Genomic DNA, 17468 nt, shown 5'->3' on the forward strand with positions numbered 1-17468 from the left:
ATGGGAAACACAAGGAATGCTGAGATGGGAAAACATGAGGGATGCTGCCATGGGAAAGCACAAGGGATGCAGTGATGGGAAAACATGAGGGATGCTGCCATGGGAAACACAAGGAATGCTGAGATGGGAAACACAAGGAATGCTGAGATGGGAAAGCGCAAGGGATGATGCCATGGGAAACACAAGGAATGACTGTGATGGGAAAGCACAAGGGATGATGCCATGGGAAACACAAGGAATGGCTGTGATGGGAAAGCACAAGGGATGATGCCATGGGAAACACAAGGAATGGCTGTGATGGGAAAACATGAGGGATGCTGCCATGGGAAACACAAGGGATGCAGTGATGGGAAAACATGAGGGATGCTGCCATGGGAAACACAAGGAATGCTGCCACAGGAGAAAGCATGGGCGATGCCATGATGGGAAAACACGAGGGATGCTGTAATGGGAAACATGAGGGATGCTGTCACAGGAAACACAAGGAATGCTGCCACAGGAAAGCATGAGGGAAGCTGCAGTGGGAAACACGAGGAAAGCTGCACTAGGGAAAACATGAGGAATGCCATGTCAGGAAAACATAAGGGATGCCATGATGGTAAATAGAAGGGATGCTGCCACGGGAAAGCACAAGGGATGCTGTGATGGGAAACACAAGGGATGCTGTGATGGGAAAATAAAAGGAGTGCTGCAGAGTGCAGGAAAGGTGGGAGCAGATAATACAGCAGAACTAGTAAAGTCACAGCAGGCAAATGAGGGGTTGTCCTTGTCTGCAGAAGCATGTGTGTCATTGTCACCAGAGATGAAAACACCTCCTGTCCCAGCAAGGCGGGGGATGCAAGCTCTCAAGGGAAGGAAAAATTACAGTCCTGCACATAAGGAGACATTTAAAAGATTATTATCCAAAGCAGTTACACGACGAAGGGAAATGGAAAATTAACAGGTTAGAAAAGTTTCCTCTTACTCCATCTTCACAAGAGAGAAGAAGCCAGTGGAATGGAGATTTAAGACAGGACTGCCTCTGCTCATCTCATGATACTGCAGTTTTTGCAGACAGTTACACATCACCCCATGGCCCCTTGCACTCTGCAGAGAGGTACAGAGTCTCCAGAGAGAGCCCTCTTACACTGAAATAAGCCAGATGAAATATCCTACCCCCTAAAAGTGTCTCTCCACCCTACAGTGACTGACTTGGGTGGTACCATCTGGAGACCTCAGCTTTCAGCCTTGCCACCACTTGTGGCACTTTCTGCCTGGGTAACTAATGGAATAAATCACACAGACTCCATTTTCTTCACGGTGGAAAAAGCCCCCTCTTTATTCACAAAACTCCTTTTTATAGAGTTTTACAGACCTCGTGGGTGACTCCCGTTGGTCAGGAGCTTTCTTTAATTACTTTATTGGTCAGTAACAAGTTGTTACCCTGTATTAATTGGTCACTCCAACTCCAAGGACAGTTGTTTGTGAGAGATGGTTTTCATTTTTGTATCTAACAGTGTAAAAGCAGTTTATACAGGTGTGAGTTGTCTTTCACCCAGGAACAGATTGTTATGTTAATGAACTGCTCACACCAGGATTGCTTTCACATGGGAACTTGCAAAGGGCTAGCGTGACAAGGTCAGCCACTGATTTTAGGAGAGAGGATTGATTTTATGAAGCCTTTCTTCATGATTTTTCAGCCTTACTGCAACAGGTACCTCGCTCCCACACAGTTATCCCATTCATGGTTATCCAGAGCCTTTGTGATCAGAGAGCTCCCACAATTCTGGTGAAAATCTCACCCTGACAAGGAAGAGCAGGCATGGTGCTGCTGACCCACCACTCCATGGGCCCTGAAGTCTGAAATTGTGCCCATTTGTGGCACAGCCACTCAGGCCAGCAGCTGCCAGCACAGTGAGGCTGGGGCATGGCAAAGCTGCCAGCCTGGGGATGGGATGGTACATTTAAATGCCTCCAGTGATGGCGATTCCACCGCTGCCCTGCACACCCTGTTCCTGGGTTTGACAACCCCTTTCATGAAAACACTTTGCCTAACATCCAACCTAAACCTTCCCTGGAGCAACTCGAGGCCATTTCCACTTGTCCTGTCACTTGATAACCTGGGAAGAGAGAGTGACCCTCACCTGGCTCCACTCTCCTGTCAGGGAGTTGTAGAGAGTTAAGAAGGCTCCCCCTGAGCCTCCTTTTCTCCAGGCTGAGCTGCCCCAGGTCCCTCAGCCCCTCCTGGTCCTCCAGACCCTTCCCCAGCTCTGTTCCCCTCTCTGGACATGCTCCAGCCCCTCAATGTCTTCCTTTTCAAGGGACCCAAAACTGACCCCATGACTTGAGATGCCTCAGCCCAGGGGACAGTCACTGTCCTGGTGCCACTGGCTACCTGCGTGCTGGGACAAGCTGGGGCTGCACAGTCCCTGCAGCAGACACTGCCTTCTGCATCAGGCAGGGCCAGCTTTTTCCCTGAAGCTTTTTGCTTCCAAAATTCTGCAGTTTGCTCGCAGCAGGTGCACACCACCTCTCCCATTCCCCTCAGCAGTCACAGCCCAGCATGGAGAGCCAGAGCACAGCTCAGGCTTCTGGCAGAGCTGGATACAAGACCACATCCAACCCCTCCCACACCTCCCTGGAGCCAAGGGCAGGATTTGGCCACAGGCTCTTTTAAATCCTTCCTGCATGCCAGTGCCACCAGGCAGCCCAGTCCCTCCCCCTGTCCTGTGCAATCACTGCTCCAGCCTTGAGGAGCACGGTGGCAGCTGTCACTGTCCCATCCCCAGTGCCACTCCTTCAGCCAGCAGCAAGTCTGGCTGTAAGCTCAGGTCCACTTGGGGCCAACAACTGCTTCCAGAGCAATGCCCACATGTGCTCCATTGCTCCCAGAGCATCCCAAGCACTCCCCCAGCACATGGCAGGAGGGCTCACCATCGAGGAGGTCCCACAGAACCATGTCCTAAAGCCAGGAATGCATGGACAGCTCTTTGCTACAGAGACACAAGTATTATCCACGTTCACATTCCACTTACATATCACACATGCCTGCTAGGTTGGTGCTGTCCTTGATTTTAAGCACCCACAGCTTGGAAGCATCACACACGTTGGTGGGTGGTACTGAGAGCCCACTGGATGGGCAATAACAACACAGACCCCCACCTACACCCCCCAGGATCCTGGATAATGCCAGCAGATCCCGGGGACACGCACTGTGAGTGATGGAAGATGCACCTGCCAATGCAAACACCACCCTGGGTGTGTGTTTCCAGATCCAGGGAACTTTCTTCCCCCACCCTGCTAAGCCTCTCCATGTCAGGGACAAGGACATCCACACCACCCCCAGAGATGGAGGGACACCTGTCCTGCCTGCAGCTCCTGCCACCTCACCATGCACCCAGCAGGATGCTCATCTACAGGAAAGAGTCAAAGCAAAGGGGGCTGAGAGCACCCTCTGAGGATGGATCAGGGGATTCTGCTGGGTGACAAATGGGACTTGACCTAGCCATGGGCACTGGCAGCACAGAAAGACAAGCGTCTCCTGGGCTCATCCTCAGCAGTGAGGGCAGCAGGGGAGGGAGGGGATGCTCCCCCTCTGCTCTGAGACACCCTGGAGCTGCCTCCAGCTCTGGGGTCCCAGCACAGGACAGTGGTGTTGAACTGAGGGTGGAGTCAGGCTGGACACGGGGAAGAAATGTTGGTCCATGAGGGTGGGATGTCCAGAGCAGCTGTGGCTGCCCCATCCCTGGAAGTGTCCAAGGCCAGGCTGGACAGGGCTTGGAGCAGTTAGTGAAAGGTGTCCCTGCCCATGGCAGGGGGTGGAACTGGATGGGAAGCACCAGTCAGCCCCTGCAGCCCTGTACAGAAAAACACACCTTCAACACAACCTCCCCACAAGCCTATCCAGCATTTTTTGCCATCATTCTGGTAGGATCTCAATTTGCCATAATTCTGAGCCCCTTTTTGAAGCCTGTGAGCAGAGTATTCCCACTGTTAATATTAAATGAAGACTTGTACAGAAACCAGGAAGGCCAGGGACTGGCAGCAGAGGAAGAGCAGCAGGAGAGCAGGGTGCCTGCCAAGATGTTATTGTCCTTGTCACCTCTTGCTTGTCCCTTCCACATCCAAAACAGGCCTGCCTCATTGCACAAAGGATGTCACATCCCTGCCTGGTCCTACCCACTGGACCCTGCCATACCCAGAAATGCTGCAGGAAGGGGACCCAAGCCACACACAGCCTTGCCAGAGGCACTCATGCTTGAGGGCACACCATCCTGGGAGCACAGAGGCTGATGGACAGGCAGAGAGATGTTATTTAGGGCAGGCACTGGACAGGGGGAGTGGCACAGAGCCCAGCCAGAAGCCCCATGAAGAGGAAATTACACAGATGGAGCCTGCTGGTCAGGAGGGCACAAGTCACTTGTCACTCCAGGCTGGAGAAGGGCACCATCTGTCCATCCCACGTCACTGGAAACACCCTCAGTGCCATCCTGCCTCTCACCCCCCGTGTCAGGCAGATCATCCCACCCCACCACCCCCAGCCCTGGGCCAGTAAGGGCAGCCACATCCACTAATGGGTGACTTGGACTGGAGCCAGAGGGGATGCCAGGGAGAACAGCTCACAGCACGCAGGGCACGGATGGATCAGCTGCTCCCTGCATCTCCCTCCACCCTGGCCACTGCTCTACCCCAAGCTTGAGGTGTCCCCCCATGATTAATTCTAGTACAAAAACAGGAATGAGGCCAAAACTTGCAAAAAATAAACAACAAAAGAAAAATAAATATGTTTCAAAAGGAAACATAACTGTTTTGGCTTCATGCATCCCAACTGTGAGCATCCCAGGTTTCCAAAGCCACGTGGAAAGCTCCTGTCTCAGTCAAAACTACCTGCAGGTGCTGCTCAGCACGAGCAGCAAACAATTCCCCAGCCTGGGAACTCACAGTGTCAGGCACAGCATCCTCCCAGTGCCCCTCCACTTCTGCCTCAGGCCCTGTCAGGCAGCTCCAAGGACTCAGGGCTTCCAGGCTTTCCCCCCACACAGGGTGGGTGAGGATAACCCTTCTTTTGCAAGGTTTTTGTTTCTCCAGTCCACCAGAGGCCGAGCAGTGGCACCATGTGGGCACTGTCCTGGCAGCTGGGAGGGCTCTGGGAGCTGCTGCCTTTTCAGTGCCACTGAGCAGCAGGAGCTGGATGGGGAGGCCAGGGCAGCCAGAGCTCCTCCAGCAGCTTCCAGAGCCTCACAGGCTTCCAAGTGCCCTCCACAAGGGCCAAAATCCCAAGTGGAGGCAGAAGCCAACTGTGATACCATCCCTGACAAACAGGAGTAGCAGATGGGAAGACATCCAGAGCCCTGGAGCATCCCAGCTCTATTCTGAGGTTTTGTAACCAGCACATGGTAATAAATTCATTCCAACCCACCCCATTCCCTCTCCAAGCGCTTTCTGAAAGAGGCAAAGGAGCACAGAACACCTGAAAAGAGTTGATGCTTGCTCTCCTCCAAACAGCAAAGCTGGCAGGGTGGGCCGTGCAGGGCACAACCAGGTCTCTGTCACCCCAGCAGTGGCCACAGGCAGCCCCACGTTCCTGTCCTCTCCTGTCAGAGCTGCAGGTGGGTCTGACCATGCCCAGATGCATCCAGGGCTGGTGCAGGCAGCAGAGGCAGAGCAGAGGAACAACGGGGCTCAGCCCCTGCTGGGCACACCTGAACCCAGACACAGCCCTCTAGCAAGCCCTGCTGGCACATTTTCCTGGGAAACCTCTGTGTCCAAACAGGCAGCGAGCCCTTGCCTGCCTCCAGCACCACGCTGCCTCCCACCCTACCAGAGACAAGGCAAGCCTCACAAAAGCACAAGGGAAAGGAAAAGCCACACCAGCTGCCATCCCCCTCCTAGGGACCACTCAGTGAAGCCAAGAAAGGCCTCATCCCTGAGATGAGGAGGCTGCTCCACGGCTCCACTCCCAGGCTGCATCTGTTTGTTTTTATTTGCGAACACCTCCGTGCTGCTCTGCCCAGCTGAAGAGATCCCAGCCATCTGGGCTTGACTTGCTTTGTAAAATTATGTTCTTTTTGTACCACGACCAGAACGCGGCGGGAGGCACGGGCTGCTCCTGGGGCTGCCTGTGAGCAGCTCTGGGTCATGTCTGGTTGTGTCCCCGCACAGAGTGGCACACGGGTGTCACTGTCATATCTTCTGAAAAATCCTCCTTGCCCAGGATTCTTCTCCTGGGAAGCTGAGAAGCCTCCGAGAAAAAAGACAATAATTATCTGATTTTGCTTCTCCTGTTTTGCTGCTTTGGAATGTGGTTGGAGATTGTTTATCCAACATGTGAATCGTTTTTACTTAATGACCAATCACGTCCAGCTGTGTCAGACTCAGGAGAGTCACGAGTTTTTCAGGATCTTTCTTGTTAAGCCTTCTGATGTATCCTTTCTCTACTCTTTAGTATAGTTTAGTACAGCATTCTTTTGTATAATATAATATCATGAAATAATAAATTAGCCTTCTAAGAACATGGAGTCAGATTCATCAATTCCTCCCTTGTCCTGCAAACTCAACACACGGGGGTCCAACATCCAGCAGTCACATTGTCCCCTATATCCAAACCCCCAAGGGCAGTGGCACTGACACCGAGAGCTCCCAGGGCAGCTCACTCTGGCACGCAGCTGTGCAAGGAAGGACAAGGTCACAACAACTGAGCAGGGAGCTGCACTGACATCTCTGCCATCTCACAGAGCCCAAAGGAGAACGTGCAGATGCCCAGATCTCTGGAAACATCCCAGCCTGGCTCTGCAACGCTTGGCAGCACAAGGGCAGCTCAGCACAGCCTCACCTGGACAAGGTGCAGGGCACCCAGGGATCTCCCACCCACCAAAGGAGTCCCTCACCCTGGAGCTGCCCTTCATGCCTTGTGAAGGCTGACCCAGAACACAGACTAGACAGAGCCAAAGAATAAAGTAGGGATTTATCAGAAGGTCTCAATGGATCCACCTTGGGCAGCACAACCCAAAATGGCCACAAAATGCACACCTGGTCACGGAGTCTCTCACTTTTATAAGTTCTGCTCCATTTGCATCTTGGAGTTCATTGCCCAGTTACAGCTCCAGCCCATGCAGTCCCATCCTACTTGTTTTTCTCTCTTCAGCCCACGTTGTTTGTGCTCTTGGGCCTGAGATTTGGATCATTTGTCTCTGGGCCCCAGCTGGAGGAGGAATTGTTTTGTCTCCCTGCTCTGTGAAGAGAGCTCACCATCCCCTCATATGAAGCCTAAACTCACACACTAAAGCAGCACAAAATCTGAAAAATATAAAAGCTAAAACCTGAGGCATCACCCTGACCTCCCCACACTTCAGGGTTTGCTTTAGGCATCTGCAGCAGCCAAAAAAAGCCCTTCAAGCAGGGCTGAAGTCCTGCTCCTGAAGGTTTCCAGGGAGGTGGTGCCAAGGCTGAGGATAAGGCCAGCCAGAGGGTGTGCTCCCAGGAGACAGCCCTGAAGAGCTGAACCATCCAAAACCATGCTTTAAACTACCAGTGGTCTCAGCCTCAGCCCTTTCTGCAGACCATACAGTGCACCACCATTCCATGGCCCCAAACTCAGCTGTGTCCCATTCCAGCATTAGATCCAGCTGGCAGCTGCCACCAGTGGTGTCCTCCAGGGATCAGTGCTGGGGCCACTCCTGTCGAACAGCTTTCTCAATGACATGGACAAGGGGATCGAGGGCACCCTCAGCAGAAGACACCAAGCTGGGTGAGATGTTTTCCCGCTGGAGGGCAGGAGGGATCTGGACAGGATGAATCAATGGGCCGAGGCCAATTCTGTGACATTCAGTGAGGCCAAGTGCCAGGTCCCGCACTAGGGTAACAACCCCAGGGAATGCTCCAGGCTGGGGGCAGAGCCACTGAAAAGCTGGGAAAGGGCTCGGGGCGCTGGCCAGCAGTAGCTGAAGTAAGCCCAGGTGGGCAAGAGGCCAATGGCACTTGGCTAGTCCAGAAACAATGTGTCCAGCAGGACCAGGGCACCAGGGCAGGGCCTGTCCCCCCGTGCTGGACACGGCTGAGGCACCACAAATCTTGGGGTCAGTTCTGGGCCCCCCACAACAAGAAGGTCATGGAGAGGCTGGAGAGTGTCCAGGGAAAGGAATGGAGCTGGGAAGGGTCTAGAGGCCCAGGAGCAGCTGGAGCTGGGGGTCTGGAGCACCAGGAGCAGCTGAGGGAGCTGGGGGTTCAGCCTGGAGAAAAGGAGGCTCAGGGGGAACCTCACTGTCTACAATGCCCTGACAGGAGCGTGGAACCAGGTGGGGGTCAGGCTGTGCTCCCAGAGAACAAGGGACGGGACAAGAGGAAATGCTCTCAGTTGTGCCAGGGCAATTCAGTTGGATACTGGGGAAAATTTCTCCATGGAAAGGGCTGTCCTGCCCCGGTGCCAAGGCACAGGCTGTGCAGGGCAGGGGTGGAGTCACCATCCCTGAATGGATTTAAAAGATGTGTAGGTGTGGCACTTGGGGTTAGTGCTGGCCTTGGCAGTGCTGGGAAAACAGTAGGATCTTAGAGGCGTTTTCTAACCTAAGCAATTCTGTAATTCTAATATTCACCAAAACCAGCCCATACCTTCCCATTAACAACTTCTTTTATGAATAAAAGTCCAAGGCACAGATGACTTCAGCATTCAGCAACATCTGCATGAGTCAGGTGGTGTTTCCAGTTTCCAACACTAGCAATACAAGGGAGAACATGATTTCTAAGAGTTTAGAGCTTAGGTGCTTGCTTGCATTCCTGCAAAATAATTCCCAGCCTTTGCCACAAAGTCCAAGCCTTTCATCAGAACCATGATCGCTCTTGAGCTCAGTTTTAAAAGCAAACAGGTAAAATTCTCCTTAACTCTGAAGAGCAAGTGCCAGAGGTGACAGAGCTGCCACCAGTCCTGGAGAGGGCAATGAGCTGAACTCACTGACCTCCTCCTGTAGCTCTGAAACATGGACAGCACTATCACCTACTGGAAAAGCACCCAGACTTTACAGGCAGTACTTTATAAATTTACAGTCATTGCTGAAGAATAACTTGCTTACAAACAGGCTTAAATAATCTGAAATTAATTTTTTAACATCCTCTAAGTGGCATCATCATTGTTACAGCTCCTGTGCAGACCAGAGCTTCCCATGGGCAGCAGAAGGACCTGCAGCCACAGCACTCATCTCTTCTGTCCACTCCATTCACCTGCTGAAGAATGGAGTGAGACCCAGAGGTCTCTGCTGGGATCATCACCCTGCTTTTGTGTCTGCCAACGTCACCAAGCCCTGGTGATGCCCACTAGTGACACTGCAGCCTGTCCTAGGAAACTGTCAGAGAAAAAAGAAGGAAAGCCTCAGGCAGAGAAGGTGATAGGGGCAGCACCACAACTCCCATGGCAGTGGGATCAACACAGTCCACACAATGGTTATCCTGCAAACCCCATCACCCCACCTACAAACAGGCACTCATGGAATACTGATTTGTTATGGACCTTCAAGGATGCTCCAGTCCAACCTTCCACAAAACCAGGCTGCTCACATGGTCATGAAAGCTCAATGACATTTCTTTGGTGCTCTTGCCTATAAAAGACCCTTAGCATCATCCAGGTGAGCCACTGATCCTCCCAAAAGGCAAAGGTCCTCTGGAAAACCAAAACAAACAGTCATTTCATACACAAACCCAAAGTCTGACAGAACCTGACTGAAGACCAGCAATGGCAGGGAAGAAGGCAGAGCTCATAGTGGAAAACCTGCAGCACACATCTGCAGAAGTACAGCAGCATGGAAGTGGCCACAGTGGCAGCACTCTCCTGAAAACTCACTGGACAGTGAGCAGAAAATTTCATTTTTAGTTATTTCCCATGAAAAGAAACCCGGGTCTGCAAGTATTCCCTAGAATGTGGAAAACTGCACTGTTAACACAAAGTTCAGTCCTACCCTGCAGTAATATTTGATGCTGCAAGCCAGGTCTGTCCCCTGTGCTGGGGTGTATCCTGAGGGGCCGATGGATGCCTGAGGAGGAGGAGGCAGCAGGGAGGAAGAACCTTCTCCTGTAGAAAGAACATGCTGGCCTAGGAGCAAATGAGCACAATTTGGGCAGGAGATTTGGAATTCTACAACCAGTCAGGAGCTGGTCTAGTGGAAGATGTCCCAGCTCAAGGCAATAGCGTTGGTTGATATGGTTCTTTGAAGGTTCCTTGGCAACTGAGGGGAATCTTTTCTTGAGCCTGAGCTCTCCAGGGCTGCTGGAGCAGAAGGACTTCCTGTTCTCCTCTGGATGTCCCCAAGCTTTTGGCCAGCACATGTCCTGGGCTCCACTCACTACTTCCATCACTCCTGCAAAAGGTGATGGAGGAAGAGAGACCCTCCTGTGAGGGAAGAGCTGCTGCATCACTATGGAAAATACTCAAAGTACCACTGGAAAAGGGTGAAAGATGTTTCAGAACATCTCTCATGCGGGACTTGAGCATCCTGAAGTCTGTCTGCAGTGTCAGCCCCAGTCCTGGAAGTGTTCAAGGTCAAACTGAAGAAGGCTCAGAACAATCAGGTCTAGTTGAAGGTGTTCCTGCCCATGGCTGGGGTGTTGGAAGCACATGGTCCGTGAAGGTCCTTTTCAAGCCAAACCCCTTTGTGAGCCCATGAGACACCACATGCCACAGCCTGTTCCCTGCTCACAGCCAAAAGTCTGCTCCCTGATTTGGGGGGCAAAAGCAGTGCCCACGTTCCCAACACCAGCCCTGGTTCTGGCCACTGCAGGCAGGGGCACAGGCAGAGGTGCAGGGGTGCCAGCAGCCTGTGACACGTTCCCCCCTGCTCTCTCCCCTTCTTTCAGTTCAGCAAAACTTTCTGCTCCTCGTGCTTCCACAGTTGCCTCGTTTCATGTTTTTCCTAAGCAAAGAGCCTCTTTGGCTTTGTGCCTGGTCTGGTCCTGACACAGCATTGCTCCATCTCCATCTCCCGTGCCGTCCTGTCCTCTGCTTGCCCTCCCCACATCTCCAGGATCATCCCATGGTGCAAGGACACTCCCCTGAGGCAGGTGTGCTCAGGTCACCCGGAGCCAGAACAATGCCACATACTCTGTCTTCCTGGCCTTCCACCTGGGCTCACCTCCTCCTTTTTTGCTAATATACATAATTTTCTGGAAGAAGCAATTTATCACAGTACTTAGCTTAATGAGCCTTACTGTACATGTTCTGCCTGTAGTGATAATTTTGCATATTTCCTGAGAAATCTTGTTAATGGGGAGATACATGGCAAAACAAACATTTGTACAGCTTCCGAGCAGCTCACACACAAAGACACTTCGATTAAAACAGCGGGGATGAGACTGAGCCCTTTTGGCTCCATCCTCTCAGACACAGAATGCACAGCTGACCTATCTGGCTGCACTTATCATCACTCTTGTCACTCTCTGCTGCCCAGACTGACACCAGGTCTCAGCGGGTCAAGAGTATTCCTGTATTTCAGTTGACTTCAGTGGGACCACCAAGCCCCCATGCACCAGACCTGAAGCTCCCCAACACATACCAAAGGACCCTGGGGCTCAGTGTCCCCTCTGAGCTCTGTCTGTCCCTCAAACCCTGTCCACCATCCCACCAGGCCCCTCCCAGGCTGGGGACATGACACGCCACCCAGAGCTGACCCAGACTCTGGGCTTTGCCTGCAGCCATGTTTAAAGCACAGAAAATGGCTTTCCCAGTTTGTGGTTTGCCCTACCACAGTGTGCACCCACTGCTGTGAACAGCATCCCTGTGGCACAGGGACACCCAGGACCTCTCAGCTGCTGGGGAACACAAGAATATCCCACACAGGAGCATGCAGAAACACAAGAACATCTCACACAGGAGCATGTAGGAACACAAGGACATCTCACACAGGAGCATGAAGGAACACAAGGACATCTCACACAGGAGCATGTAGGAACACAAGATATGACACAGAAGCATGTAGGAACACAAGAACATCTCACAGGAGCATGTAGGATCACAAGGACATCTCACAGCATCATGTAGGAACACAAGAAGATCCCACACAGGAGCATGTAGGAACACAAGAACATCTCACAGCAGCATGTATGATCACAAGAAGATCCCACACAGGAGCATGGAGGATCACAAGAACATCTCACACAGGAGCATGTAGGAACACAAGAACATCTCACACAGGAGCATGTAGGAACACAAGAAGATCCCACAAAGAGCATGTAGGAACACAACATCTCACACAGGAGCATGTAGGAACACAAGAACATCTCACACAGGAGCATGTAGGAACACAAGAAGATCCCACACAGCAGCATGTAGGAACACAAGAAGATCCCACAAAGAAGCATGTAGGAACTCGACATCTCACAGCAGCATGTAGGAACACAAGAAGATCCCACACAGGAGCATGTAGGAACACAAGAATATCCCACAAAGAGCATGTAGGAACACAAGAATATCCCACAAAGAGCATGTAGGAACACAAGAATATCCCACAAAGAGCATGTAGGAACACAACATCTCACACAGGAGCATGTAGGAACACAAGAACATCTCACACAGGAGCATGTAGGAACACAAGAAGATCCCACACAGGAGCATGTAGGGCTCATCTACATCACTCCTGTCACCTTCCTCCCTGCCCAGCTGCCCAGCCCAGCAGACGCCGGCAGTGAGGATTCAGCAGCATCTCACCCTCCTGCCCCAGGACCCCAAGGGAGCAGGCAAAGCAGCTTCCCTGCCACAGTGCTTGTGGGATCAGGAACGCTCGCAGGGCAGCCATGATGTCTGACCTGCCACGGCAGCTCTGCTCCTCCCCACCCCCAAAAAACCAGCATTTCAGTAAAGCTGAAGCCCGTCAGGCTGAGGCGGAGCTGCGGACACAGCCACCGGCTGTCACCCGCCACGTGACAGCCCCACTCCCGACCGGCAGGGACACAGGACAGATGAATTATTTACGTGTGACCCTTCTGGCTGAACAGAGGAGCTCGAAAGCACTTATGGCAATGAAGAGGGTTAAAAAGGGAAAGGAAGATGGCATCTAAACAAGTGAATATGTTCATCTGCAAGGTCTGCAGGGACTTCTGCAGCCGGGGGGTTCTGGAAAAGATGGAGACACACAAGACCTGACCTCTGCAAACAGCAACTGTGCTCGACTTCACATTTGCGCCCGCAGGAGAGAAAGCCTCAGTAGGAACAGGATGGAATTAAGAGGAAGGGATGGAGCGAGGTCGGGCTGTGAGTCCTGGGGCACTGCTGCAGATTTCACTGCCACAGGAGGGGACAGGGCGCATCCACAGAGCCGGACCTGGAGCCCTCCTCGCTTCCTCTCTCCTTTTATTTTTAACTCCCATCTCCCACTACTCCCACTGGCAGGAGGCAGTGCTGGGAGCAGAGACTTGGCTGTCAGGAGTGGAGATTCAGCCAGCTAGGGAGGGCAGTGGCACGGCACAAACACACAAACATCGCTGGAGAAATGCACACAAAAACAGCTGTGGAGATGAACAACGGGCACAGGGGGAAAGTGCACCCCAAAAAATGGGCCCTGCCCATGGCTGGGGGTTGGACCAGCATGGTTCCTTCCAACCTAAACCACTCTGTGATCCTATAACACTGGCACGTCTCCCTCTCTTCCTCCCACTCTCCAAGCACCATTCATAATTATTTTACCATTTGGACCTGTGTCACATCCTGGAAATCCCAATGCCTCACTCAAACTGAGCGGCCAGCTCTATGGCACGACGGAGCACCACAGGACTCACAATCCTGCATGTACACAGCATCTCATCAGGGCTGATTCTGGGGGTGTTGGGGAAGGGGACCAGCTCCAGACCCACTCCAGATGGGCAGGAAACACCACTGATAGCCACAGCTGTGACACCTGCACAGAGCAGCTGTAAACAAAGCTCTGCTCAGCCCCGTCCAAGGCATCCTGCACAGCCCATCCTCAGCAGCACTGCTCCACAACAAGAGGACATGTTTTATCTGTAAGTTTAATTTCCTATCCCTGGTCCAGAGCAGACCTGGGGCACTACTCCCACAAGGGCACTGAATAAGCTCCAGCGAGTCTGATCCAAACCAGAGCCAAGGTTCAGAAAAGAGCTGGGATTAGCATTTTGAATTTCAAGTACCATTTTAAAAATCCCGTTAAGACATGGAGCTCCCGTTCTGTAGAGCAGTGACCGCCCTACATCCCCTCCTCTGCTCCAACAATGCCAGCTCTTTTTTTATTAATCCTTCTTTTTTATCATCCCTGGCAGAATTTAAACACTGCATTAACATGGGAAGAACCAACCCAGGCTACTAATGAGGCAGCAAAGAGAATACAAGTTCAAACACTCCTGACTCTGTGTCCACTGCAGCATCTTGCTCCTCCCTGGTGTCTGCCAGCACCAAGGGTGTAAATCCATGCTGCCTCACTCACTGCAGTCCTGCCAGGGGGCACCCACTCATATTCGGGGCAACTGGATGCTCAAAAGCATTCCTCCATCCCCAGGAGTCCCCGGGAAGAATGCTGCACCCCCAGCATGAGGCTGATGAATAAGGAGCAGCAGCGGGAGTGAGGCAAAAACACATTTTATTTTTCTTAAGGCGTATTTAAAGGAACAGAGAAATTTTAAAATACTCCATGGCATCACTTCTCAGCCAGCAACGGCTGCCAAAAGGACATTCATGAGGCTTCTTTTTACTATTATTATTAAAAAGCCTGCTTTCCAATCCCATTTCACAGCCTGTGCTGGTGGTGGAGACAGAGCCCCATGTTTGGGTGTTTTCCAGGCAGAGTGGGGAGGCAGCTCTTGGGGGAGCCTCTTCCAACCCCAGAATCCACAGCCACCCTTGGGCACATACAGTGAACCCTGGGCATTCCGAGCTGCCCAATCACCCCAACAGCTGCCCATCACCCCTGACAGCCACCCCTCAGCCCCTCGCTGGCATCACCCCAGCTCCATCCTGCTGGTGTTTTTCAGACCAAACCAAACTCCCAGCCAGGTGATGCCGGTGGCAGCTCTGATGGATGCTCTGATGCCCGACCAGACTGGACACCACAGTGGTCCCCACTGCCCCTCGCTCTGTGGCAGAGTCCTCCCCACGGGACAGACCCCCCTGCAATCCCAGGCGGCTCTGCAGCGCCAACCGTGAAGTAATTAAAAAAAAAAAAAATCCACCAAAAAAAAAAGGAAAAAAAGGGAAAAAAAACCAAACAAGAAAAAGCACTGGAGGGAGGACCAGGGGGTGGTACGGGGCGGGGGCTGGAGCAGCACCCCGGGATTTCGGGCTCTGCCCCCCCGGCCACTGGCGCTGTCCCCAGGGCTCGGCCCCACGCGTGGGCAGCAGCACCACGGCGGCCCCCAGGGTGCCACAGGGGGCCAGGGCACGGGCGGCGGGGGCACCGGAGCCTCCCTCCGCCGCTGCTCCATGCGCGCAGCCGCCGCCGCCTCCCCCCGCCCGCGCTCCGGGGCCGCGGGGGGCTCGGGGCCTCCGGGGGGCTCGGGGCCTCCGGGGGGCTCGGGGCCGGCCACGGCCGCGCACCAAGCCCGAGGCCTCCCGACAAGCCGGGTCACGGCGCGGGGGTCACCGCGGCGCAGGCGGCCCCGGCCCCGCCGCAGCGGCTGCGCCGGAGGATGAGCACGCAAAACGGGAGCGGAGCGGGGCGGGCGCGGCACGGTCCCGGTGAGCACGGCACGGCACGGCACGGCACGACCCCGCCGCCCGCGGGCAGCCCCCGCCCGCAGCGCTACGAATACTCGTCTGTATCCGCTCCTCCCAGCGGCGATGCTGCTCCGCCGCCGCGGCCCCCGGTACCGCGCAGATCGCCGCTCGCACCGCCCCGAGCCGGGCAGAACCGGAGCGCTCCGCGGCGTGCGGACGGCGCAGCCCGGGGAACCCCCCTCCTCTAATCCCGACATCCCGGCGATCTCCGGGGGGCTCACGGCTGCTCCCAGCCCCCGCCCAACCCCCTCGCCGCCGCGATCAGCGCAGGGCGGCCCCTGCCCAGGGAGGGGGGCCCAGGCGGCTTCGGGCGGTCCCCGATGGGGCAGAGGGCTGCCCGCATCCCCGGCATCCCCCGCATCCCCGGCTGCGCCCCGCACTCACAGCGCGCAGCTCCCCGGTCCGGTCCTTCATCCTTGCCCCGCTGCCGCTGGGAACGGGCAGAGCGCGGGGAGGGGCGGGCGCCGAGCATGCGTGCAGCGCTGCGGAGAGGGGCGGGGGACACCGCGGGGACCCTGCCCTGGCGGGGGGGACCGGCAGGGGGACACTGAGAGGCGGACACTCGCATCGCGGACTCGGACTGCGGGGACGCGGCACGCGGGGTCTCACCTCGCGGAGAGGCGACCGGAGGAGGGGATGGCGCAGCTGGGAAGGTCACAGCTACAAGGGGATGTCACCGGGGGGGAGGGGGGGGGGTCGCGCCCGGGGAAAAATGAGGTGTCACAGCTGCGGGTCACACCCAGGGCACCTCACACTTGGGGGCGTCTCATCTACGGGAAGGGATGAGGTGACCCTCTCACTGGGAGGGGTCCACGCGAGAGGGTCGCAGCTGCGGGTCACACCCAGGGCACCTCACACTTGGGGGCGTCACACTTCGGGAGGCCACGGGAGGCAGTGGGAATATCGGGAGGAATCACACCTGGGGAGGTCATACCTGTAGGACATCACATCGCCGTGCTCTTAAGGGTGTGGAGGGATGCACAGCAGGGCAGCCCTAAGAGCAGGGTCACCCCTGGGTGTCCCTGGGGCGGTGGCACTGGTGCTGGGGGTCCTGCAGATAGCGAGGTTTGGTGGCACCAACAGGACGGGCTGGCTCTGACCCCCAGCCTGGGGACAAGCAGGGCATGTTGGGGGATCCACCCTGAGGACCCCCAAACCAGGCCTGCAGGGAGCAGAGATGTGCCAGCAGGGCTCTGACAGATGCTGCCCGTTTGCCCCTTATGGGGAAACTGGCAGTGTCGGGGAGACAGCCCTCTCCCTCCCCGCTGCCAGGGATAAAAAGGAGCGGGATCTCCCACAGCAGGGGCCTGTAGGTTCCTGCAGGTCCTGGGGCCACTGGATCCAGCCGCGGGGCCATGGGTCGCAGTTCCCGCAGTCCGACAGTGTCCAGCATCCCTGGGGTGCCCAGTGCTGGGGGACTGGGGTGCCCTGCTGCAAAGGCTGGGGGTCTCCCCCGCGGGTGTTACGGCCAAACCCAACGCAGCTCACCCTGCGTACAACCCCACTCACGCCTCACTGACCCGCACACCCCACCCCACACACCACAACACCCCACTCACCGCGCATGGCTCCGCTCTACCCACTCACCCGTCACGGTACCGCACAGCCCCGGTTACCCCGCACAGCCCCGGTTTGCCCGCACAGCCCCGGTTTCCCCGCACAGCCCCGGTTTCCCGGTTTCCCCGCACAGCCCCGGTTTCCCCGCACAGCCCCGGTTTGCCCGCAGCGCCCCGGTTTCCCCGCACAGCCCCGGTTCGTCCGCACAGCCCCGGTTTGTCCGCACAGCCCC

General features: G+C 55.0%; 1 protein-coding gene across 2 annotated transcripts in view; it reads right to left on the reverse strand.

Moving 5' to 3' along the window:
* The window catches only part of STX1A (syntaxin 1A), a 77491-nt gene extending 61325 nt beyond the window's left edge, over positions 1-16166 (reverse strand). The window contains exon 1 of one of the 2 annotated variants that reach the window (XR_005259416.1): positions 16064-16166. Coding sequence is in view for 1 of the 2 variants with exons in the window: in XM_038157894.1 (XP_038013822.1) it covers positions 16064-16093 (30 nt within the window). In the remaining variant the exon portion in view is untranslated. The remainder of the gene's footprint in view (positions 1-16063) is intronic. The other variant, XM_038157894.1, reaches the window with a different exon arrangement.
* Between the last annotated feature and the right edge of the window lie 1302 nt (positions 16167-17468).

This window comes from Motacilla alba, chromosome 19 (assembly GCF_015832195.1).
Source record: "Motacilla alba alba isolate MOTALB_02 chromosome 19, Motacilla_alba_V1.0_pri, whole genome shotgun sequence".
NCBI lineage: Eukaryota > Metazoa > Chordata > Aves > Passeriformes > Motacillidae > Motacilla > Motacilla alba.